This window comes from Rhinatrema bivittatum, chromosome 8 (genome assembly GCF_901001135.1).
Source record: "Rhinatrema bivittatum chromosome 8, aRhiBiv1.1, whole genome shotgun sequence".
NCBI classification, from domain to species: Eukaryota; Metazoa; Chordata; class Amphibia; order Gymnophiona; family Rhinatrematidae; genus Rhinatrema; species Rhinatrema bivittatum.
Window position 1 is genome coordinate 188,583,070 of NC_042622.1, and position 25,331 is coordinate 188,608,400.

Sequence of the window (25,331 nt, forward strand, 5' to 3'; positions counted from 1 at the left end):
GACCAGTCTTTGGTTCCCCATGGGCTTCTTCGCAATGTTGACACAGGCAGGACTCCAATTCAGGCTGCGTGGCTCTTATGTGGCAGGCTGTGCAAAGAGAGTGCCTTCTTGGGTGCTGGTGCCATTGTCTCTATGTGTTTGCACGCGTTAGTTGTAATTGCTGTGTGCTTGTAGTTATGCACATGGGTGTGCTCAGTTGTGTGCTCGTCTCAGTTGTGCACGTAGCTGTGCACGCAACTATGTGCGTCTGTATTGGACGCGTGCAAGTTAGGTTCATCGGCCACCCGGCCTGCCCCGCGCGTACCGCTGGTCGAGAGGGGAAGATGGTGCCGATGACCCCCATGCATAAGATGGCGCCCTTGAGGGTCTCTACGTGTGTGGACCCTTGCACTGGATCGGGGCCTAGCCCAACCAAGGCTGCTCAACCCGATCGGTGCTCCCTTTTAACCTCGCCGGAAGAATTCAGTACGGCAATCCAAGCTCTGGAGACCTGAATGTAAAGATTTTTCTTACCTGGTCTCGGCGCTTACCGATCGTGTGTCGGACGGTCTCCAGCTGCGGGGAGAGAGGGAATTACCTTCACCGCCGTGCTCGGTTCTGCACCCTCTGCCTTTCAGCCACACTGGGGGCTAGGTCCATGCCGGGAACCGGCTACCGGACCAAGGCACACCTCTGAGGGATATCGGAGATCACCTCAGGATTCTCGACTGGGGCAAGGACCCTTAGGTATCACCGCAGAAAAGCGGGGCTCAATCTTCTTTAAGTACATTTTGTTTCTTCTTTGCTGTAATTCTCAACACTATTCTAGTGTGTGGGATAATGTCTGCATCTGCTAGGAGATAGAGAGATACTGAAGAGCTGAGGTTACTGCAGGGCTATATCTAGAGTGACGTCAGCTTTGAAATCTGACTCCGTCGCCCATCTGCTAGCGGAAGAGCACAATACCCACTGGTCCTGAGTCCATCTGTCTACACGCTGGGAAATAGAAAAATTATCTGGCTAGAACCTTCCCTCTAGATTATGGATTATCCTCTTGCAGTAAGGGTGTGCCTTTACAAGGCTTTAGGACTGCCATTGTAGTTGGCAATTCCATCATTAGCAATGAATGCAGCTGGGTGATCGGTGGGTGTGGCGATCACTTGGTAACTTTCCTGTCTGGTGTGAAGATAGCAGACCTTATCACAGGATAGGATTTAGAGAGTGCTGAGGAGGGTTTGGCTGTTGTGGCATTGGCAGCAGCAGCCTTTCCTGTGATGTGGAGCCGAGAGGATTTGGGCGAGCCTTTGAAATAATACTTAAGACTAGGGAATGCTGCATGAAACTAATAGGTAGCAGATTTAAAACCAAATTGAAGAAAGTATTTTTTCACTCCATGCACAATCAAACTTTGAAATTTGTTGCCAGAGGATGTGGTCAAGGCATCTAGCATAGGTGGGTTTGCAAGGGATTTGAACAATTTCCTGGAGGAAGAGTCCATAAAACATTATTAGCTGGGTAGATTTCGGAAAGCCACCACTTTTCCCTAGGAGCGAGTAACAAGAAATGGATCAGTTCTTTAAGATCTGCAAAGTACTTACTTGTGAGCTGGATTGGCCACTGTCGGAAACAGGATGCTGGGCTTGATGCTTAGTTAGTCCCAGTTTTTAGCCCAGTGCATATATGGATTTATGCTTCCACATTTAATGAGTAATTAGAATTACTAAGTCCATAAAATGCAATGGGGTAGACCCAGGACTGGCTCAGGCTATTACTTACGACCTGTAACTGTCTGATCACCTTAGTAATTCATTTGCACCTTTCATTGTCATTAATATTCTCCTGCAGGTGATAAATGGAAACTTTGGGCAAAAGAAACAAAATCTTCCTGTGATAGCTCTGTTTGCTGAAATTGTGAAGCTACCAGTTTGTATACTGTGTGCAGTCCCCTGGCATTTAGGGGACTGCACACAGGGGGGCCTTTGGAGTACCAGATTATCATGTCATGAGAAGATTTATAGTGAAATGGCACAGAACACCAGCTATACAATAATGGAGTTTTGTTTTGTTTTTTTTGTTTGATTTCTTGCAAAGAAAATGTGAGTGATTTTCCCCCTCACCAACTGAAAAACATAAAATTAAAGGCTGGAGAGGTTTTATAGGTATAATTTTCTTAGTAATGCTTAAGAGCCAGAGGTATGCATTTTGATCTTGCCGACTTTCAGTGATCTAGGTTAAAAGGCCCTTTTTAGAAGGATAAAAAATAAAGTTCAAATTGAATGGGATCTTTTGAAATGCTAATGCAGCCTTCTAGTAGCTGTATTGGCCTTGGGAGTAAACTGGATTATCTGCAAGCTGCATTACCTTTTATTGTGGCTAACAAGAGTCATTCAGAGAGGCTGTTGAGCACATGTTTTTTTGAAATCCTGTAGGGCCTTTTTTGTTATGGAGAAAAAAAAAAGGTATGATCTTGAAAGCTCATGTACAATGCTGTTAAAATACTAAGAGTGACATTTTTACATGAGGCTCTTGAAAAAAAAAAAGTGTCTGGATCATTCATTTATCTGTGTTTTTTATTTCAGCCTTTGGAGTGTAAAGGACCCATAGAGAGTTGGCTTCCACAGCTCGTAGATGGAATTAAAGTCGCTTTGCAGCATCACGTGCGTATGGCTCTGGGACACAATCAGGCAGGCGTGCAGAAGAGGAGAGAGATTCATAGCGCAGGGGCCCGGCGGGTAGCAATCAGCGCGAAGCTCTCCAAGGAGGAAGCTGCAGGCGACAGGAGAAGTACGTCCACTTAGCGTTCCGTTTTACTGTCCGCCTCCTTTTCTCTCTCATGATCGGAGGAGCTCTAGCGACTCCTGCGGGGGGGCCTGGCCATTTACTGCCGGCGAGCAGCATGGAAATAATGAGAAGAGGGGCTGGGGGAAACCTAGTCAGAGCTGTGGGGGCTACTCAAGATCTGCCTTTCTGAATGGAAATTGGAAGACCACTTAGAGCTGGCTTTTACAAGAGCTCTGTAAGTCTTCCCTCTCTCACTCTGCTGGAGCTTGTTTACTTGGACTGAAGCACTGAGAGCTTATATCAAGATTTCTTTTATAGAAGGGGGAATGCAGGTGGTGATGGCAGGTTTTGTACCCTCCAGCAGTAGTACTTTCTAGAATATGGAAAATATCAAACCTACCCGTTTTTTCTCTGTTTACTCTTTTTAGCTTTATTCAGATTGGACTAAAGTCCATTGACCCCCAACATCCTGTTTTTGACAGTGGCCTGTCTGGATCACTTGAAAGTGCTAAAAGAAAAGTCCATTCAATGTTGCTACATAAGATCATAAGAAATGTCATGGTGGGACAGACCAAAGCCAATTGAACCCAGCATCCTGCTGTAGTACAGGGCTCCCAAATCTGTTGTAGTGACTGAAAGCCAGCCATGTTGTCAGGATATCCTTTATGAATGTGCATGAGATAAATTTGCATGTAATGGAGTCCTGGTCTATGCAGACTTTGTCTTTTACGTATTCTTGGTGGGTGCGCTGAAAGCCAGGTGGCTGTGGGATCATCAGGACTGGTTTGGAAAGCCCCATTTTTAGTACTGGTTTTTATGATGGAAGCAAGGACTGCACATTCCAGATTTCATTCTGATGCATGTTGAAAAGAGCAGGCCTGTGCAAAGCCCTCTCTCTAGAAATTTGGATAATTTGACAGCTTTGCATCTGCAACATACCATTTCTTGAGTATAGAAGTGCTGGTATCCAAATCTAGCTTGATAAGCTTGATTATCTGGCTAAAATCTATCTGGATAAAAATGAGGCGAAAGTAGCAATATTCAAACTTATCCGGCTAACTTTAGACCTCCTATTGAACCGGATATTTTATCTGGCTAGCTTTAAACTTATCTGGGTATATTCAGCAGTATGGCTGCACAACTGATCATCCCATCTAGTTAGCCGGATAAGTCTGAATATTGAACTCAAAGGGGCTGATATAATAAGACCTGCAGCAAAACAGGCCCTCGTTATGAGTGCAGGTTTTGATCACTGCTCGCGGCTGAAGCTGCTACTTCCGCGGGCTGTAAAAAACAAATTATGCAAATGATTTGCACGCAGAAATCTTCGCACATACAGAAAAATGCGCATACCTAAGTGTGGTAAGGGCCTATGTAATAAGCGGCCGCATCTGAGCTCAAAACCCGTGCCGATAATCCATGCATAAATCCGAACGAGCGAATGGGTCTCCCTATTAAATGAAAGTATGACCCTGGAAAGTATTAATTTTTCCTATAACTGTGCTGCAGAAAACATGGCAAATATTTTCATGGATGCTAATTCACAACAATCTTGCTGCTCTTCTGGCCATGCATCTGCTCACCCAGGGAAGCGCCAACCTCGGACACCGTGAAAAGCGCTTTGCTAAGCTGGCCACTCTGAAGCTGAGATGGGCGCTCAGCTAGGTGCTTATCAGGCCACTCGTGCTCTGTTCGTGGCAGAAAAATCTATACAATCGGGCACCCAGAAAGGCGCCTAGCTAATTTTGCCACTCAGCTGAGCTAGGCACTTTTCTGGCCGTATATCTGGCCCCTCGAGCGCTGAGCTAGGCGCTGAGCTGGTCACAAATCTGGCCACTCAGACGTTGAGAAAAGTGCTTAGGGAAGCACCTACCTAAGCTGGCCGTTTCGATGCCCAGAAAAGCACTAGCTAAGTTGGCCACTCAGACGTCGAGATAGGCGCTCAGCTAGGTGGTTTTCAGGATGCTCGGACACCGACATAGGCTCCCCAAGTCGGTGCTGACACTTAACTTGTGCCCTGACCATGGTGGTAAAAAACCCGCATTAGAAAAAAACGCACTAGCATTAGCGCGGCTCCCTGCATTGCCTATGATTAGCTAATCGCCTCCTTTGCATCCCGTTAGCATGCATTTGTGCAGTAAAAACCACTGGTCCGTAAGCGCATTCGTACGCACTTTTTACCTCTGCACAAAACCCTTATTACATCCCTATATAGGGCTTTGCATGGGAAAATGTGCGTACATCCGCGCACAAACCCACGGCAGCTTCAGCGCACCTTATTACATCAGCCCCAATGTGTTTTGAAATCCACGGTTGAAGCCCTTATAAACCAAGACTAGGTGTTTTTTATTCACATATTGTTAGTATTCGTGATGGTTGTGGGTGGATCCTTGGGCCGGTGGCAGATGACATGCCCACGGGGGAAGATCCCCGAGAGGGACCGGTCAGGCTCAGAATTGGGAGACACACACACACACACACATACACACTCTAGTTCTTTTATTAAACAGTTCTTGAGAACCACCAGAGGTGGCAGTAGTGAGCTGGAAGAGCCCGGCTGGGCTGTAGTCCCTCAGGCACTGGAACAGCGATCCCTGGAGGCTGAGCTGTAGAGAAACCGAGATAGTGAATAGGCAGAGTATGCAGAGTTCAGTAACAGAACCTTGATGGTAACACTCACACTGTAGTCTCTTAGAATAGCCCAGGAGCTGGAATGAAGTAGGCCCTCGAGGAGCGAGTACCTGGTTCCAGGGAAAGCTCTGAGAGAGAGATGGTAACTCACTGGGTGTTGTAGGCAGCGGTGACTTCCTGGCAGAAGTAGCAGGTCCGGGAACGTGGGCCCTCGAGGAGCGAGTACCGGTTCCAGACTGTGATCTGAAAAGTAAAAGAGAGAGCGAGGCCCCCGAGGAGCGGGTACCCCTGGTAAAGTCCGAGGAGGCAGAGTAGCAAGGTATGCGGAGAGCGAATCCCATCCGCAGCGATACCTGGAGGCAGCTAGGTAGGAAACCCTTTGCTAACTCGATTAGTTAGCGAAATGAAAGACCTTTAAATATCCGAAGATGATTTCGTCATCTCAGGGGGGACGTCCCTGAGGTTCGCGCGCCACTGCTGGTACTTGAGTCGGGGCCGCGCAGCGTGCGCTTAGGCGTCTGGAGAACATGGCGGAAGGCAGCGTCTAGCCGGTCTGGGGACGCCGGCAAGATGACGCCGCGGCAGCCAAACTTCCATCAACCCAGGAGGGAGTCACCAAAGAGGTAAGGAGGGCGGAGGGGAGATGTCGGGCAGCGACGGTCGCAACTCATATAGGAGTGACCTTACTGTATTTTAGCTGCTCTCATCATATTATCCTTAAATTATTTTGTATAATAGTGTATCTTATATCCTAAAAGGTTTGGGACTATGGTTGTTATTTATGGATAATGTAAATTCTTGAGAATTTTTGAACAACAGATCATTTTTCTGGCTAACAGAATGGAACTGTTTATTGAGCACTTGAGAATTCTTGGATTATAGATGCTTTTCTGGTGAATTTATTGTGGGGGAGTTCTCAGATAAGGAACAGTGGATGTAAGATGCTTTGCTCTGTTTGCCAGTGGTCTCGCAAGTACCTCATGTGCATAATTCTCCATGCATGCCAGTCCATCAGGAACATGCTAAGCCAGTCCTAGTTTTCAAATTCCCCATCCCTTAGCCTGCTGGGCTTTATCGGGACAAAATTCAGAACTGCAGCATCCCAGAATACCTGAGAGTTGGGAGGTGGAGAGCCAAGCCCGGCTCAAATAGGCCCTGATTGATTAGTTTGAATATTTAATATCCTAGCAACTTGAGTTCCTAATGAGGATCTAAGCTCTGAGGAACAGTCATAAAAACCTAAGAGCACTTTTAATTCAGACTTCCGAGCTAATAATGAATATAAGTGCTCCATGATACTTTGTAAGGGGATCCGGTTTGGGACTCCCCCCTCTGACAGGGGCCAGCTGGGCTTGATTCTGTAATGGAGATGGTGCACTGAGACCCGGGGTTGCTGCTACCGTGGTGGCCTCTACAATCATTAACTCTGAGAGTGCATCTCTACGAAGTCACCCCTCCTACCTTGGGTCTGGCAAAGGGTTGTTGGCCGCCTGGCCATCACCATCTAGGGAGAGCTGCAGAGACTTAAGCAGCACTATTAAATTAAGTGTGTGTGTGTGTGTGTATATATATATATATATATATATATATATATATATACACACACACATATATAGTGTAATTCTAATAATTCTCAGAAATGAACTATTGCAGTCATTCAAAAAAAATGAAAACCTTCCATATGATGTGAATATAAATATCCTGTATAATACCTGCTTTTTGTCTGCATGTTTTTTATCCGGGGAAATGAAGTGTCACTGAAGTGAGCAGTAAATCAAACCCCAGCCTCCACCAGATTCTACCCGCCATGATATAGATATTCCAGGCCAGCTATTCAGGATTTATTACCTCATGCTCATATTTTCTTTTTAGCATAAAAAAATCTGCCAAAAGACATCAGTTTAACAACTTTAGGAAAAAAAAATTAAAAAAGAGCAGTGCAAGGGGTCCATTAGGGGAATATGTAAGTCTCTGAAAATGCAACTCATTCACTTTGATGACTAGCAGGAGAGATAAGAGTAATTGGCCAAAACTGCTGTCAAATGGCTTTATTGCTGCCTCCTAATTTACTACCAGGGCTAAAGCAACCTTCACATACTCTTTTGGAAGACTTTTCTAAGGAGAGTTGCTTGGGGAGGGGGGGGGGGGGGGTGAGTCTGTCAATCTAGGTATTTATCTTTTGTTTCTGAGAATCGGGCCGATGCAGTAAAGTGCGCTCAGGCTGAGCGCACTGTTAGTCCCCGTTTGGCCGCGCGTTTTCGATGCGCTATTTTTACCCCTTATACAGTAAGGGGTAATAACGCGTGGAAAACGCGCGGCCAACCCCCCCCTGAAACGAATAGCGCCCGCAACTTGCAAATGCATGTTGATGGGCTTATTAGTCATTCCCGCCCGATACAGAAAATAAAATGTGCAGCCAAGCTGCACATTTTACTTTCAGAAATTAATGCCTGCCAAAGGCAGGCGTTAATTTAGCGATACTAAGTCGGAGGCCCCAAAAATAAAAAAAAAATTAAAAATTAAAAATCTGCCCACGGCCCACGGGTTGGAAGACGGACGCTCAATTTTGCCGGCATCCGTTTTCCGAACCTGTGGTCGTCAGCTGGTTCGGGAACGGACACCGGTAAAATTGAGCATCGGCTGTCAAACCCACTGACAGCCACCGCTTCTGCCAAAAAGGAGGCGCTAGGGACGCGCTAGTGTCCCTAGCGCCTCCTTTTACTGTGGGCTCTCATTTGCATACGGGCCGATACTGAATCGTGTGCCCAGGAGAATGGCCTGGTCAGAGAGTGGAGGAGTAGCCTAATGGTTAGAGCAGCAGGCTATGAACCAGGAGACCAGGGTTTGAGTCCTGCTGTCGCTCTTTGTGACCTTGGGCAAGTCACTTTATCCTCCATTGCCTCAGGTACAAACTTTCAGGTCGATACAGTTATGCCACGTTAGAAAGAGTGCGGCAGTGCCAGGCACACCCTTGTTCTCCGCACGCACAGTTCTCTTCACCTACCGCTCAATACTCTCTTCAAAATGCATGCCGCGTTAGGCGAAGGTTAGGCCCGCGCAACCCATTTTACTGTATAGAGCGCCTATACAGTATCCTGGGTGCGCGGGCCTAACGCTTCATGGCCACGCTGGTATCTGTCATTTCAAATGTCATTTCAAATGACAGGTACCAGGAAGTGGACAGTTATGTTCTCCGATGCTCGGCAAACTTTCCCCCAGCCCCCGCTCACCTGCCCTGGCCGCGTCCAGTCTCCGGTGCAGCCCCAGTCTTGTCCCCTCCTCCCAAAGCAAAAAAAACAAAACCGAAAAAGTAGCAAGAGAGCGAGGGGAGAGACGGGCAATCCTAGGCTCGGGCCTGCTAGTCCCTTCTCCTCTTCTCCCGAAGCAGGGCGCGAAAAGCAGCCTTGCTCCGGGAGGAGGGGGGGGCAGTTTAAATCGACGAAGCGACTTACTTTTACAGCCCCCCCCCTTCTGGATATCGGCGACGACCGCGGCTCCAGCCTCCAGCTGTCAGACAGACGCATCGCACGTGGGAAAGCGGCCCCTATGCGTGCAATTGGCTGCTCAAGACGTGACGTCACATGCCGTGACGCCAAACGTCGTGACGTCACGTCTTGAGCAGCCAATTGCACGCATAGGGGCCGCTTTCCCACGTGCGATGCGTCTGTCTGACAGCTGGAGGCTGGAGCAGGAGCCGCGGTCGTCGCCGATGTCCGGAGGGGGGGGGCTGCGGCGCAAGGAGAGGAGGAGAGAAGACGCAAGGAGAGGAGGAGAGAAGACGCAACTTACTCCAGCCAGCCCCCACTTCGGCAGCTCCCCTTCGGCAGCCCCCCTACGGCAGCCCCCCTCCAGCCAGCCCCCACTTCGGCAGCTCCCCTTCGGCAGCCCCCCTACGGCGGAGACGGCAGTGTAAAGCGAGATGGACCTTCGGCGAGACAGACCGTGGCGCAAGGAGAGGAGGAGAGAGAAGACGCAACTTACTCCAGCCAGCCCTCCTCCGGACAGCGGCTCCTCTGCCTCCCAGCTGCCGGCGAAGATAGACGCCCGAACGGGTAGGCCCCTCGTGCAATTTGACCTCAAGGCATGACGTCGCATGCCGTGACGCCAAACGTCGTGACGTCACGCCTTGAGCTCAAATTGCACGAGGGGCCTACCCATTCGGGCGTCTATCTTCGCCGGGAGCTGGGAGGCAGAGGAGCCGCTGTCCGGAGGAGGGCTGGCTGGAGTAAGTTGCGTCTTCTCTCTCCTCATCTCCTTGCGCCGCGGTCTGTCTCGCTTTACAGTGCCGTCTCCGCCGAAGGTCCGCCGTGGTCCGTCTCGCTTTACACTGCCGTCTCCGCCGAAGGGGGGCTGCCAAAGTGGGGCTGCCGAAGTGGGGCCGCATTGGATTTTTTTTTTCGCTTTTTTTTTTGCTTCGGGAGGAGGGAGAGGACTGGGGCTACCCCGGAGACTGGCACCCATGGACGCGGTCAGGGCAGGTGAGCGGGGGCTGGGGGAAAGTTTGCCGCTTACCCTTACTCCTGCCTCTATCGCAGGGGTAGGGGTAGGCGGTAAACTAACAGGTTAAATGCGTGGCAAATCGGCAGGGAAAAAAAGCGATAGTCGGAGCGCGCGTCACTGTATCGGAGGGAATAGCTAATTCGTTCATTAAATAGCTAATTCGTTCATTTACATATCATTTACATGCTGCGTGCGGGAAAGGTTACGGGTCGGTTTCAAGAAGCGCTAAGGACGCGTGAAACTGGAGACTGTATCGCAGGATCGCCTTACGCGTCCCAATTGTGCGCCCACAGCGAGTTAATCTCCAACCGCACCTTACAGTATCGAGCTGTTAGATTGTAAACCCTCTGGGGATAGAGAAATACCTACAGTACCTGAATGTAATCCACTTTGAAGCAGTGTGAAAAGTGGAATATAAAAATAAATACTGTATTGGCCTGATTGTGTGTTATTTTGAAGTAATCAAAGTGGTTAGTAAAATGATCATTCTAAACCTGCCAAGCCTCATCTAGTTTTTTTTAAGTCTCTTTATTAGATTTTATGCTATCAGTTAGAAAGAAAATTAATTTTGCTTTGTTAAATAGAATTTAAGTCTCAGGTTTGATAGCTTGGACTTTGCAATTTGGATTTGAATACTTGATTTTCCAAACCCAAGATGCAGTGAGTAAGAAATCAGGTATAGTAGGTATTTCCCTGTCTCCACAGGGTTTACAAGCTAAGGGTCTGATTTACTAAGCATTTTCCCCATGGATATTTATTCTGTCTCTGCTACGTTTCCTATGTGCAACTTGAACAGACAGCTTAACTCGGTCTTTACTCAAAGGCCGCTACTTCAACTCCAAACTTTAATAGCAGATAAAACAAATAAATAGCCTTGCTGTGCATAAACTGGAGATAGCAACCCGCACAGTCTGGGCCATAGAAATAGAGACAGGTAAACTGAGGATTATTCTGAAGGGCTGGGCCAGATTAGTGTTGGAAAAGTGGACCCTTAGGCCAAGATGAGATTGTTGATACCTCCAGGGGTTGAACCCTTGGGTACTGGGGCCGGCAGGACTTAGGCGCGGGTCTCCCCAGGCGTGGAACCAGAGGACGTGGACTGAGGCAGCGTCGGATGAATCCAGGGGTCAAGGCAGGCGGCTGCCAGAAGAGTCGGAAGGCCAGACCAGAGTCGGGGCAGGTGGAAATCAAGCAGGGTCGAATACCAGGCAAGGAATCGGAACTGAGAAACCAATCCAAAGGGACGAGGAGCAAGGCGGGAACCGGAGACAAGGAACAGGGCCACTGGAACCAGGAATCAAGAACAAGGCAGAGTCAGGAACACTGGGATCAGGAACGCAGACAACTCACACTCTCTGAAGAGGAGGACCCTTTGCTGAGGAGAAGTGGAAGCAGAAAGGCCGGGTTTTAAATACCTGCCTAGCCTGTGACTGGGCGACCATGAGGTGCTGGAGTCTGTGGCGGGGTGCTGTGAGAGCAGGCCGAGGGTGGAGTCTGTGGCGGGGTGCTGTGAGAGCAGGCCGTGGGTGGAGTCTGTGGCGGGGTGCTGTGAGAGCAGGCCGTGGGTGGAGTCTGTGGCGGGGAGCTGTGAGAGCAGGCCGTGGGTGGAGTCTGTGGCGGGGTGCTGTGAGAGCAGGCCGTGGGTGGAGTCTGTGGCGGGGTGCTGTGAGAGCAGGCCGTGGGTGGAGTCTGTGGCGGGGTGCTGTGAGAGCAGGCCGTGGGTGGAGTCTGTGGCGGGGTGCTGTGAGAGCAGGCCGTGGGTGGAGTCTGTGGCGGGGTGCTGTGAGAGCAGGCCGTGGGTGGAGTCTGTGGCGGGGTGCTGTGAGAGCAGGCCGTGGGTGGAGTCTGTGGCGGGGTGCTGTGAGAGCAGGCCGTGGGTGGAGTCTGTGGCGGGGAGCTGTGAGAGCAGGCCGTGGGTGGAGTCTGTGGTGGGGAGCGGCGACGGAGAGAGCTGAGCCAGGCCTCCGACCGGCACAGGTGAGGGGACCCGGTCGATCCTAACAATTAGTTGCTGATGCACACAGGCCTGGCCAGAGCTGATGAGAGTTGACTCAAAAACACAAGGAAAAACACCCAGAATCCTCTGCTTCCAAGTTAGAGGTTAACACTTCAGAGCCAGCTGCACTGAATGCAGCAGAGGTTGTGAACTTGCAGTATAACGGCAGCAAGAACGTATGCAGAATAAAGCGTGAACAATGCATTAGCAAACAGAAACAGGCTGCGTGAAAACAGGACACTGTGAAAGCAGGACATTAGTAAATAAAAAGAAAAACCTCTGTGGAGATAGGACAATGTAGAAACAGGCTGATGCAACATAAAGCACGAAAAAATGTGTGTCCAAACTGGGCACATGTTTCTCAATGCACGCACATCCTCCTCTCCTAGGTGCCCGATGCAATGCCCAAATGAGCTGCTGGGCTAAAAGGGATGCGCAATGGATAATTTGTGCGTCCCTAGCACTCTGCATCGGGTGCCCGGGAGAAGTGGCTGGGCGCTCACAACAGTGTGGCCAGAGCTCCCTCCTCACCCTGGGCAGGGCTGTACCCAGTTCATCCTTTTCATTAACATTTGTCAGTGAAAAGGACCAATCCCCTTTCAGGACAGCCTTCTGAAAGAGGATTGGTCTTTTCACTGACATGTGCCAGTGATTGGACCAGTCTGCAGTCAGTGTCAGGCCCGTAATATTAATTTTATTCACTCCTTCACTTATGCTGTGTTATGGCTAGCGTCAGTCTCGAGCAAGCACTCGAGGCTTGGCATACCAGGGCTCTCTAGGTGAAAGAGAAGTGAGGTGTGCCCTTGTGGTGGTGAAGACCGTCCAAGTCTTGGCCACTCCGCCGACCTACACGCCCCGGGAGACCACAACATTATGGTGGTCTCTGAACTGTCCTCAGACCGTTCCCAGCTCTTTCGGACCTGCCGCAGGAAGCAGCAGAGGCAGCAGGCTGGACGGAGGTCAGGAAGGCACAGGACTGAAGCAGACAAAGCAAGGTCTTGGAACTTGGAGCAAGGCACAGTGGAGTTCAGGACGAAGACAGGCACAAGAGGGATGAGCTGGACCCTCAGGCACCCTACACAGCCTACTGTAAACGGGCGGACCCAATGGGCTGGTTGCGGACCACACTGTCTCCCACGCGCCCTACACAGCCAGGAGGCTGGTCGCGGACGACAAGAAGAGTGGGAGAAGTTCAGAAAGTCACTTAGCTCAGGGTAGTGGGAACCCCTCGGATCCTCCAGAGTCAGAACTAGGCAAGGCAATGAGGAATCTGAAGACTCAGAACACAGGAGGAGACTTTCAGAGGCACGGGTCCCACATGCTGGCGTCTGGACTGGACACATCAGGAACAGTGGAACAAACAGGAAGTCCAAGGAAGCGGAAAGACACTTAGCACAGGGTAGTGGAACCCCCTCAGATCCTCCAGAGTCAGAACTAGGCAAGGCAACGAGGAATCTGAAGACTAAGAACACAGGAGGAGACACTCGGAGGCACAGGTCCCACATGCTGGCATTTGGACCAGACACATCAGGAACACTGGAACAACCGGGAAGTCCAAGGGAGACATAGCCTAGGAAGACTAGCCCCTTGCCAAAGCAAGGACTGAGAGAAGAGAAAGTCCTTTTATAGGACAGGAAACAAGCAACTCCCTGGGAGGAGTTCAGATGAGCCACACCTGGCTGGACCTATAACTGGAGAGAAGAGCTGCGGGCCAAACCCTAGGAAGAAGGGCGGGGCCCAAACCATTAAGTCCAGAGGAAGAATGAAGCAGGCCTCAGGCAGGCCCCGAAGATGTCGAAGGCCTCCCAGGCCATGGAGCAAAACCTGGGCAATCAGATCAGGCAAGGCCCCTGCTTCAGAGCGGCCTCCAGAGAAAGGTGAGAGGCCTCCCGTAGCTCCAGCTACGGGAGGAATTGTAACACGCTGCTACAGCCCCGAGACCCCTGTCAGCACCTTGCTCCCGGGAGGCTGCTTCTCATGCTACTCTGGTAGTCTAAGCAGCTGCAGACAGCTTTTAGCTCAGTGACTGTGGTACGACTTCCTCTCCCAGCCACTGGCATTACTCTCTCTCAACCTTGAAATTTAGGGGCCTTTCTTCTCCTGTTTGCGCTAAGCTGCATCCTCTCTATCTCCCTGGTGAGGGTTTCTTGATTTTAAACAATCACTAATGCACCCTTGACTCTCGGCAAGACTTAACACCAGTTCTGGGCTGGCATTAAATTTGCCGTGTCAGAAAGGGTGCATTAGCCAAGTGGCGATTTTCTATATTGGGGGTAATAGCTAATAAACCTCATCTACATGGCATTTACATGCAACGAGTACTATTAGCTATGTGCCTGTTTGGATGCATGTTTTGGATGCACTAATCCCATTATTGCATCGGGAGTTATTCTAGTGCGTCCAAAATGCGCATCCAGTCAAGGGTTAAGAAGTGCGCAATGCTGGGCACGCCATATTACATCGGCCTGAATGGGAGAAAAGCCTTAGTAAATCAGGCCCTAAATTTCTATCTGAAACAATAGAAGGTGAAGTGACTTATCCAAAGTCACAAGAAATAATAAAAAAAAAAAATTCTTAAATTTCAGCCACATCCAGCTCTGGGTTTGCTCCCTTTGCATCGCATTTATGGTCATATGTGGTCTCTGCCTTTTCTAGAGCAATTGGAACTATTAGCCCATAGATGCAGTCAGTTGAAAACCAGGACCAGATCAGCCTTTTGGGGTTGACCTGACTCAGGTGGCAACCCTAGTAGTGGTAGAGTTTTTATCTGAGAGAACTTTTCAGTTACTGAGTTGTTAAAGGAATAAAAAGAAATCCATGCTGGATAATGTGTGGTGCACACAGCAATTAACGCCGACCATCTTGTGCACTCCTAGCAGTTCTAAAACATAACATAAGAACATGCCATACTTGGTCAGATCGAGGCTCCATCAAGCCCAGCATCTTGTTCCCAACAGTTGCCAATCCAGGTCACAAATATCTGGCAGGATCTCAAACAGTAAATGGATCCCATGCTGCTATATCGCAGTGATAAGTAGTGGCTATGCCCTAAAAAGGTGAATTTTAAAAGCCCAGTGCGTGCAACAATTATGGGGTGCACGAAGAAGTCGGACTAGTGTGCTCTAAACATATTTTAAAAAGCACCCATATACGCACGTAAATGCCGCTCGCATCTCAAAAGTTTCCAAAAAAGGGTGGGGTGTGGGCAGGATCTGGTCAGGACATGGACGTTTCAGGGCCTGGCCAAGAGATGTGCGAGTAAATATTTACACACCCGGGCATGTGTGCCAAGGACCCCTGCTGCGTAACTTTACTTCTTCTATGGATGACATGCAAGTCATAAAATAAAAGGATCAAGCAATTTCTGAGGGGTTTAAAGGGTCTGGGGTAACTGAGGGGAGTGTAGGCTATCAAACCAGGGGTATTGGAGGACCTGGTGAACTGGGTGAACTGATGGATGAACTGGTAAACTGGAAATGGCATGGGCATGTGCACCTTTTAAAATCCCTGACTTATGCGGCAGAAGCAGAATTTGCATGCTCATGCGTGAGGCCACTTAAAATTAGGCGCACATGTGCGCGTGGCCAGGCTATTTTATAACATGTGTGCATATAGGCGTGCATGTTATAAAATGGCCGTGTCCCTGGATGCAGGCCGATGCACATGCACAAATGTGCACCTGCGCTCTGGTTTGAAAGTTACCGTCCCTATCTACTTAGTTAATAACAGTTTATGGACTTCACCAGGAACTTGTCCAAACCCTTTTTGAATCCAGCTATGCTAACTGCCTTAACCACATCCTCCAGTAATGAATTCCAAAGCTTAATCATGTGTTACGTGAAAAAGAATTTTCCCTGATTTGTTTTGAATGTGCTACTTACTAACTTCTAGTGTCCTTATTCTTTGTAGTTTTTGAAAGAGTAAATAACCAATTTACATTTACCTGTTCTCTTCCACTCATGATTTTATAGACTTCTATCGTGTCCCCCCTCAGATGTCTTTTCTGCAAGCTGAACAGCCCTAACCTCTTTAGCCTTTCCTCATAGGGGAGCTGTTCCATCCCCGTTATCATTTTTCCTACCTGGGTACAAGATAGGGTTTGATGGCTCATCCCAGGTCAGCTGAAAAAGCTAATCCAGTCCTGGGTTTACCCTATTGCACACATGGAATTGTAATTCAGATTTTTTTTTTTTTTTTTAAGGAAATCAATGTAAAAAAAAAAAAAATCAGAGATGGACATCCCTGCATGGGATGGGGAAAAACCAAGGGCTGGGTCAGCCTGTAACCCTAACAGAATATCACCTTGAAGTTTGAGCTTGAGAGTTATCGTTTTGGTGTAAAACAACTGAAGCGATTTGCATTCAACAGGCTCTAGGGTATTTGTTCTCAAAACTGTCTCCAGGGACAACCAGCTGGTTGGGCTTTTGGGATATCTGCCATGAATATGCATAAGGCACAGCTGCATACACTGCTTCTACCATATGTGAATATGACTCGAGCATATTCATAGCGGATATCTTGAAAACCTAAGTTGGGGGGGGGGGGGGGGTAGAAGGCACACATGCCCGAGGACAGGTTTGGTAACCACTGTTCGATTAGCGTACATCAAATTTTATTTTTTTTTATAAACGAATAGCTGCTGGTTATTAAATCGTAATGATTCAACTGTTTCCTAGAAGAAAGTCCAGCTCCCAGATCAACACAAGAATTCGCCTCTCTGGAAGCTGGGGACGGAGATTTGGCCATGGATGAACAAAGGGAGAGCAACTGGGTACTAACCAGCCTTAGTGAGGTGGCACAGCTCGTCACCCGCATCAAATTCACAAACATCTTTCAACGTTTAGGCGAAAGCAGCAAGATCAAAGAGTTTATCCAGGTATATTATATATATATATCATATATATTTATTTATTTATTTAATTCATAGACACTGTGTTTCTTTATTTCTTGGAAGCTCTTTAAGTCATTACTTCTGTCATTGGGTCATAAGAAACTTGGTATTAGGAAAAATGTAGATTCTGCATTGAGGGCTGGTGTTGCCATCTGACTCAGGTCAACCAGACAAAGCTGATCCTGGTTTTCTCAAGTAATGCTGGGAGCTTTTCCTTTTCATTCTAGGATTCTTCTTCTTCTTATTTTTAAAGATATGACAGTTTTATTCCTGCTTCTTTGTACTTCCAGCTCTTTTTGGAACTAAAGCTGGAACCAGGCATCATGAGCCTTCATTCGCAATTAGCCGGATATGCCCTCCTACCCCCACCCCCATTTTATATATATCCTCCTATCTCATTTTTAAGTCCAATCACTGCAGCAACAGTTCTTGGCTCAGGGCAATGCACCTGCAAGTCTGGGCTCTAAGCTGGGCCTCTAGGTATTGCCATTATGCAATGACTATGATCCTTACCCCCCCCCCCCCCTCCCTGGATCAGCCTAATCTTGTTGGGTGATAATGCAGGTTACAGCTCTAAAAGTCAAGACATTGTAAGACAGTGAAGCATCGTCATGATTTAACATGCTAGATATTTTTAGTTTTATTTTTTAATATATAATTTTCATGGAATAGAGGCCAGACAAGTTGTGGGAAGCACACAGAATGGCAGTCCATGACTGCATGTTAAAATTTGTTGAGATATTATGGAGGCCTCGCATAGTAAAAAGCCTGATCTAGAATATCAAACGATCACAATCTTACACCAGTGAAAACAAATATTTATATAAATATATAAAGAATTCATTATTCCTTTCTTGTGTATAAGTGAGAATAATATCCTAACATTGTTCTATTAAAATATCAAAAAATGCAACTTGTTCTTTCCCTGTATGTACCCAGATCAGTCCAGACTCCTGGGTTTTGCCTCCTTGTCAGCAGATGGAGACAGAGAAAGTTTCACTGACACTGTACATAACCCAGTGTGCCACCTGCTGTCCCTCAGTATTTCTCTGTCTCCAGCAGATGGTAGATAGTGTAAAACCTGCAGTCTGGAGAGAGAGTAAAAAAAAAAAAGATGTTTTTCTTTTTTCACAGATGATTGAGTGTGTGAAGCTCGGTTTGAACCACTAAAGAGAGCTATGGTTAAGGACTTGACTCTTAAAGTAGTTTTCTTGGTGGCTATTTGTTCAGCCAGGAGAATTTCAGAGCTCCAGGCACTGTCATGTCAAGATCCCTTCCTAAAGATGTCTGATTTGGAGGTATCTTTATGCATGGTGCCTTCTTTTCTGCCTAAGGTAGTCTTGGTGTTCCATCTTAGTTAGACAGTAGGGCTTCCAGCTTTTATGGATTTGGATTCATCTATGCCTCATGCGGGGAGCTTAGGTTCTTAGATTGGAGGCATGCATTATTGAGGTAACTAAAGGTCACTTATGATTTTCATAGATCGCATCACTTCTTTTAGATCGTATTACCTCTTTGTACTGTAGAGTGGTCCAAAGAAGATAAATAAGTCATCTAAATCTACAATTATGCGGTGGCTGAAGGATGTGATCAAGTCAACTTACATTTCTAAAGGGCACCAGCTGCCGGGGGGGTTTAGGGGCGTACTTGACGTGTTCTCAGGCGACTTCCTGGGCTGAGTCACAGCAGGTGTCTCTGCATGAAATTTGCTGGGCGGCTACTGGGACGTCGTTGCCCTCTTTTCCTAGACATTATCACTTGGATGTCAGGAGTCCGGCTTCCATGTGCTTTAGTGACAGTATTCTACGAGCGGAACTCTCCACGTCCCACCCGAGTTAAGGGAAGCTTAGGTACATCCCAGGAGTCTGGACTGATCTGGGTATGTCCAAGGAAAGGAAAATTGGTTCTTACCTGTTAATTTTTTTTCCTCTAGTACCGAAGATCAGTCCAGAGACCTGCTCATTTACTGAGGGTGGGGTGGGGTGTGTGGAGAGTCCACTGCTCGTACTGTTCCTTTGTATATAGTGCGGAGTTGTTGGAGGTTTTCAGTGCTGATTGCTTATGTTAAATTTGGGAAGCGAGTTTTCTATTGTCTTTTTGGGCAACTTGAACTTCTTCCGGCTTGTTGGAGGAGAGTTTGCTTAGAAGCTTGCTTAGAAATTTATGGTTGTTGCTGTCATCTTGGCTTGGGTACAGGTCAGTATTGAGGGACTGCAGGTGGTACACTGGGTTATGTACAGTGTCAGTGAAACGTTCTCTGTCTCCATCTGCTGACAAGGAGGCAAAACCCAGGAGTCTGAACTGATCTTTGGTACTACAGGAACGAAAATTAGCAGGTAAGAACCAATTTTCCTTTACATTTAAGTACTTGTTCTTATTGTGGTCATATAAGTGAAGCTTCATGAATTAAATTACTTGGTCAACATCTTACCACTTTTATGTTGTTCCTTTTCAGTTTTTCATTATTTAGGGGTCAGAATTTAATGCTCTTTCAGCATAAAATAGAAGTGGGCAGAAATATTACAAACCAAAACTCTGGTTGGGTAGATTTTTTTTTTTAATTGCTGCCTTGAATTGAAAATAAACAATTGAGTAAAATCTGAGTTGTAGGATTATGATTACTTTTTTATTTCACCTTATATTTTGTATAATATTGGTAGTGCCTAAGATTTTTTCTCTTGTTATTTGGAGGATTCATTTAAACAAAAACTCAAGACATGGTTATTCACTCAAGCTTACACATGATTCTAATCTTCTCCCTCAAAGCTTCCATTTGCCTTTCCTCTCTCTCTTTATCCTTCCTCCCACCCTTCCTTTTCATCTCCTTATAGCCCTAGATGATCTTATAGGTACCACCTTCCCTATATATCCCTGCCACCTTCCCCTTTGGATACGCTCCTGTTTCTCACGTATCGCCTCCCCCTACATGTAAAGCCTGATTCAGCCCTTCTCTCCCAGTTTTCTACCCTTTCCCCCTACCTTTCCACTCCCTATCTTTCCCCGTCTTACTAAGGTATTTTCTCCAATGTAAATATTTAAGCTACTCTTAAGTAATATCCTAAGTTGTTTTTCCTATTAATTACACTTTGCTACGCATATTTAACTAGCTTAACCAATGTTTGCCTCCCCAACTTTGAGATGTTCTTTATAATTGTTTTACCATTATTAACTTGTTTAATGTATAATGTTTAGGCTTATAGTTAACCCTTACTATCTTGTTTTATGTATAACGCTTAGGCGTATGTTATTATGTTCTCTGTACACCGACGTGATATCTTGATAAACGGCGGTATATAAAAACCAATAAATAAAATAAATAAATAAATAAATATCTGTACAGACATTTCAACTTAGTGGGACCACTCACTAGCAAGTGATCTTTTATTTGTTTACAATCTAAATTTGTTGCTTACCGAATGCAGATTTCCGCTCCCCAGTATTTTATTTAGTAATTTTTCAGCTTCAAAATTACTTAATTCTCCAAAGAAAAAGACACAATTTTGTTTTGGTCCAACTACTGACTAAATTTCAGTGGATTTAGGAATATGTAGAAATAAGTCAAACAAGTTGTAGACGATTTTTGTTTTTTGTTAATTAGACTAACTCAATAATCTGTGACTAACTCCCATTAAAACTGATTTAAGAAAATGGATTTTCTATTTTTCATAAAGATCTTTGCTATGAACAATACTGTAATATTTGTTCTTAAGAGGAGCTGTTTAGTTGTGATAGAAAATGTAATTTCCCCACTTCTCCCCCCCCTCCCCCCCCCCCCCCCCCCCACACACACACACTAAAACTTCAGGAAGGAAGAAAAGTACCATACTTTTTTTTAATAATAATGTAGTTGAGTAAGGACATTGTTCTGCAGAGTTCTTTTGCTGACTCTTTACAATAAAACATTCTACCCTTTTATTTATAGGAATGCCTCAAGGATCTGACAGGAAGAATTGAGCATGCTGCCAAGATATTAAATGAAATTCCCCAGAAAGACTTTCACTGTGCTGAAAGAACCTCAGAGGCAGAGAAGGAAGAAAATGGGAAAGGTAAGTCATACATAATGATCTTAGTTGGCGTCCATTGATCTATTTTGGCCGCCTTTGGGAACAGAATATCCATAAAAGTGTTTTAAATGTCACCGGAATGTTCTGGTGTAGTGTTTGTACTTACAATCCCAGATATACCTCATTTCAAGAAAGGCCTACATGTAGCTCTGATCAAAATGAGCTTGGGCAGAACGGAAGCCTTCACATTAAATAGCTTAATGTTGTTAGTAAAAGCATTTCAGAGTGTTTGTGAAATAATTTCCTGATTCAATTCTGTATTCTGTCAGCACTAAATAGGTTTACATGAATGCCCCATTGATGGATATTATCAATTCCAAATTAAGATCTAAAATTCTTGCTGACCAAAGTCTGGTTCCAACCTGTTTGTTTTCCTTGAGTACCTGTTCTTAAGATGGGTTGATAAGTCTCATCCAGTGATTCTCAACTCTGATCTTTGTAATGCATTCCATCCTCCCCCGTAATAGGTTGGTTTCCAGGGTAACTAAAATATGCAAATTGTCACTTTTTCTGAGCTCAAATATAGAAGTGTATCTCTCTCGTGTGCATTCAGTATAATGAAAATAAGTGTTATGATGACCAGACCTGTCTGCTGGCCATGAGAACCAGGATTGAGAGCAATTTGTCTAAACCAGGGCCAATCTGGTTTTCAGCATATACACAGTAAATATACATGAAATAAATTTGCATACATTAGAGACCTGATATATACAAATTTATATCATGCATATTCATTGCAGATATCCTGAACACCCATCTGTCTGAGAGTTTACCAGGGCAAGTTTGGGATGCCCAGGTAGATCTAAACGTTATTCTTTCAAATAAATGACAATCCAAAGCTATCAAATGGACTCCCAGTTTGGATCCAGAGAGAAAAGACTGTGCATGCTCCTATTTGTGATCTTTCATGACATTTTATGAGATTTTGAGAAACATGAGTAAATTGTAACCTTTTTCTAATGAAAAAGAAAAGTAGTCCGAAGTCCAATTAACTTGATCAGAATCTGAGCCAGAACATCTTCAGTCAGTTCTGCTGTATTTGTGCTGTTTCACATTTTGCTCTTTCAGGACTTTTTTTTTCCAGAATTTGAACAGATTAAAAAAAAAAATGGTGCATTGCTGTATAAGGAAAAAATGCTATAGTTCCAGTTAGTCGGATGAGATTCAGATCATGTTCCAAAAAAAAAAAAAAAATGGAGCCTGACATGTTTTCTTTTCCTCTGCAGTGATGTGTATATCTCTAGGTCGTGATTTGTAAAGTCAGTTTTTGGAGGGATTGTTAATATCCAGTCATGGATAACAAGTCAAAAACAGTCCAGTCCCTATAAAATAATTGAGTTAAGCCCCCACATTAAGAAACAACGATTCTTGCGATCCAGACAAGGAAGTTTCACGCAGAACAAATAGAACTTACTTTCTGAGATGAGCAAACACGCATGGATAAAAACAAACAAACAGACAAACAAACAAAAAAATCCCCATTTCCAATATCCCTTTGGATGCCAGACATGTACTGAACATTTTAGTGTGGATAGCACGCTAAGAAGCACACGCCACACCCATAGACATGATGATTTCATAAACTGCCTTTTTTTTGCGGAAATTAGCCTAAAACCCCCGTGCCTTTTTCAGTTCAAATGTACAGTTTAGTAATCCTTGAACAGGGCAACCATATAGCTCCCTTTTGAGGAGGACAAGCTGAACCAGTCCATTGTATGGCTGGAAATGCAGTTCTGATTTTTCCTAAGTAATTCCTCTTGATTTGGTGTGATATGTTGCCGCTATCCGTGAAGCTTCTATTATGTATGGTGGAGGGGGTGGTGGTGGGAGTCCTCATGTTTTGCTATCTTATCCCTATGGAGGATGCACTCTTTTATTTATTTATTTATTTATCTATTTATTTTTCCATTTATTTATTTATTTCATGGACCGTGCTATGTGTGGATGAAAGGTTGAGGAAACTCTCTGGGTGTATTACTGCTAGTAAAACTGACTCGCCTTGTGTGAATATTTTGTCACTAAATGGCCTGAGAATCCGAGAATAATAGGAGTTTTCAATCTTTCAGCGTTAAAATCTTTTCAGTCATTTGAAAGTATGGAGAGTTCAGGGAGCGGCAGTGCAAGTCATGATAACGGACGTCTGACAGCTGAATATCAAGATAAATATGGCATGCCTTCGGGGAATACTCTTAAGCTTACCAATCATATTCTTCTTTTGTTGTATCAGGTACTTTTATTTATGTACTTTTATTACAAAAATAATTTTGGATAATATATTTTGTAGTGTTTCTGTAGTTCAGAAGCTGTTATGCCATAAGGTTGTCAGACACTCCCAATTCCCCCAGTCAGCAAGTTGATCTTGTTTTGGTTTTACCATGGCATCTGTGGACTCGTAATTTTTAAAACTTTATCCTAAGAAAAGCAGGATTTACATCTCCATGCATCTAGTAAGTTAAAGCAGGGCTGGATCATCTGAGTGGGGAAAAATGTAGCCACTGGAAATCTTATTATGGGAACTATATGTGGAGAACACTGAACTTTTCAGGATTTTTTTTTTTTATAACTATAATCACACCTCTTCACTTTTTTTTTAAATTTAAATACTTTGGTCCTCAAGCAGCGGGAGGGAATGGGACAGGGGGTATCAAAATCCCTATAGGTTTTCACATGACTTGAGGGAGGGAATATTTGGGTCACCCGAGCCCTTCAAGGAGAACCCCAGGAGCACTGGGATGTGAATTACCAACTCGGGGAAAGTTAGCTATATCTTTTGAATTGTAGCTATCTTTCCTTAAAATAATGCGGCTTGTGACTTTTCATGCAGGTTGTATTTTATTTGCATCAAATTTAGTGGTGATCTTATTTGCATGCAAATCCGCTTATTACCATTCTCGCCTTGTGCTGGGTTTGACAAGGGCAAGAATGTGCATTATTTGAAATATTGTGCATTATTTTTGCATTAAGGCATTTATTGCATGGTAAAGCCCTAATGCAGCTTAATAAATGACCTTAGATTGTAAGTCTCCTGGGGACAGGGAAATAGCTATTGTATCCAAATATAACTCGTCCTTAAGCTACCAATGAAATCTAAACAAATTTAAAAAGTTTCCTCAGCGTTTGGGCAGGTCAATCCCAGTGAATGGTTATATGCACCTCTGCCAGCAGATGGAGACAAAGAAAAAGCTGATGTCCTGGTCATATAGTCCTGCCCTGACATCAGCTTGCCAGTATTCTCCGTCTCCAGCAGACTGGACATGCATTTCCCTACGGGGGATTCCCTGTGAGTTAATAAATAAAAAGAAGAAAAGAAGAAAGAAGTTGGAAAGGAGATATCAGAAAGTCCAGATGTCTATGTAGCACCACTTGCCTTCTGAGGAGATACAGTGTGGTCCCTCCCTCAGTAGAGTGTCTTCAGTCTGGTAGCCTTGACTGACATGGACCTAAATTCGAATTAGTGGTTGCAGGCCAAGAGAGGCTCGGCATTGATGGTTTTAGCCAGGACCCATTTCTGCTCTCAGCCAGGGAGGGCTGAGCTCAGGTAAATGTTTTTTACTTAAAAAAAACACAAAAACACAAAAAGGATGAAAGCAGGAGAAGGGTCTGTTTCCTCAGTGTTCGGCTGTCCCGCTCACATCTCAGGGGAGTTCTGTGAGGTGAGGAGATAGTGGGTTGAGCAGCTATTTGGCTAGGCCTTGTTACCAGGCTTCTCCCATTTTGGTGTATGGTAGGCCATGAGGTAGTTTCCCGTGATTTTTGCTGCAGGCCATCAGTGGACGCCTGCGCATCCGTGTATGCGTCTGTTCTTGTCTGTGTGTCCAGTTTGGTCATTCTTCCTTCTGGACGCTTGTGCTTGGACAAGCATTTTTTGTATGTCCATTTTGGGTGCAGCTTATATGCGTATATAATCTAGGCATGATCCTTTATTGGTCTGCACGTACAGCATGGTGCCCACGGCAAAGAATACTAAGCACCTATTTGTGCTGCATGCCATTTAGCCGGAGCTTTCTTTAATCCTGTGTCAGCGCTGCCTGTATGCTCAGGGAGATTTACCTCCTCCTGATTTTGCCAGCGATGGTCCCTCTCCTCAGTCTGAGGGGAGTGGGACCAAGGGAGACATTGCAGGGGTGTCCCCTCCCTTGATTGAACCATGAGTCGAGTCCTCAGGGTCACTAGCTCTCAGGATGTCAGGTTCAGTCCTGTGGGACCTGGAATGGACCCATCCTCCTTTTCCTGGATAGAATACTTCCAGGGATTGCAGACATTTTTACAGGGCTGGTTTTCTGAATCAGCAGTACCTACTAAGGAAGTTCTGTGCACTCTGAGTGCACCTCTGCCTGTCTCCATGGTCAAGCGGCATGGTGCAATGTGGTCTGTCAGAGTTCAAATGCAGGTAAATCATGATGATACCAATGATGATGGGGGTGGTTCTCCTGGTGAGGAAGGGGACTGTTGAATCTGTGATTCCCGTTCCTGAACTGCAGTAAAATAT

The 25,331-nt window shown here is 45.8% G+C and overlaps 1 protein-coding gene across 1 annotated transcript in view; it reads left to right on the forward strand.

Annotated features, from left to right (window-relative positions):
* LOC115096908 (dynein beta chain, flagellar outer arm-like) overlaps nucleotides 1-25,331 on the forward strand; it is a 630,228-nt gene that overhangs the window by 165,307 nt on the left and 439,590 nt on the right. The window contains 4 exon segments of the mRNA XM_029612190.1: nucleotides 2,559-2,763; nucleotides 16,564-16,763; nucleotides 20,701-20,824; nucleotides 22,909-23,069. Of these exon segments, the coding sequence (XP_029468050.1) occupies nucleotides 2,559-2,763; nucleotides 16,564-16,763; nucleotides 20,701-20,824; nucleotides 22,909-23,069 (690 nt within the window).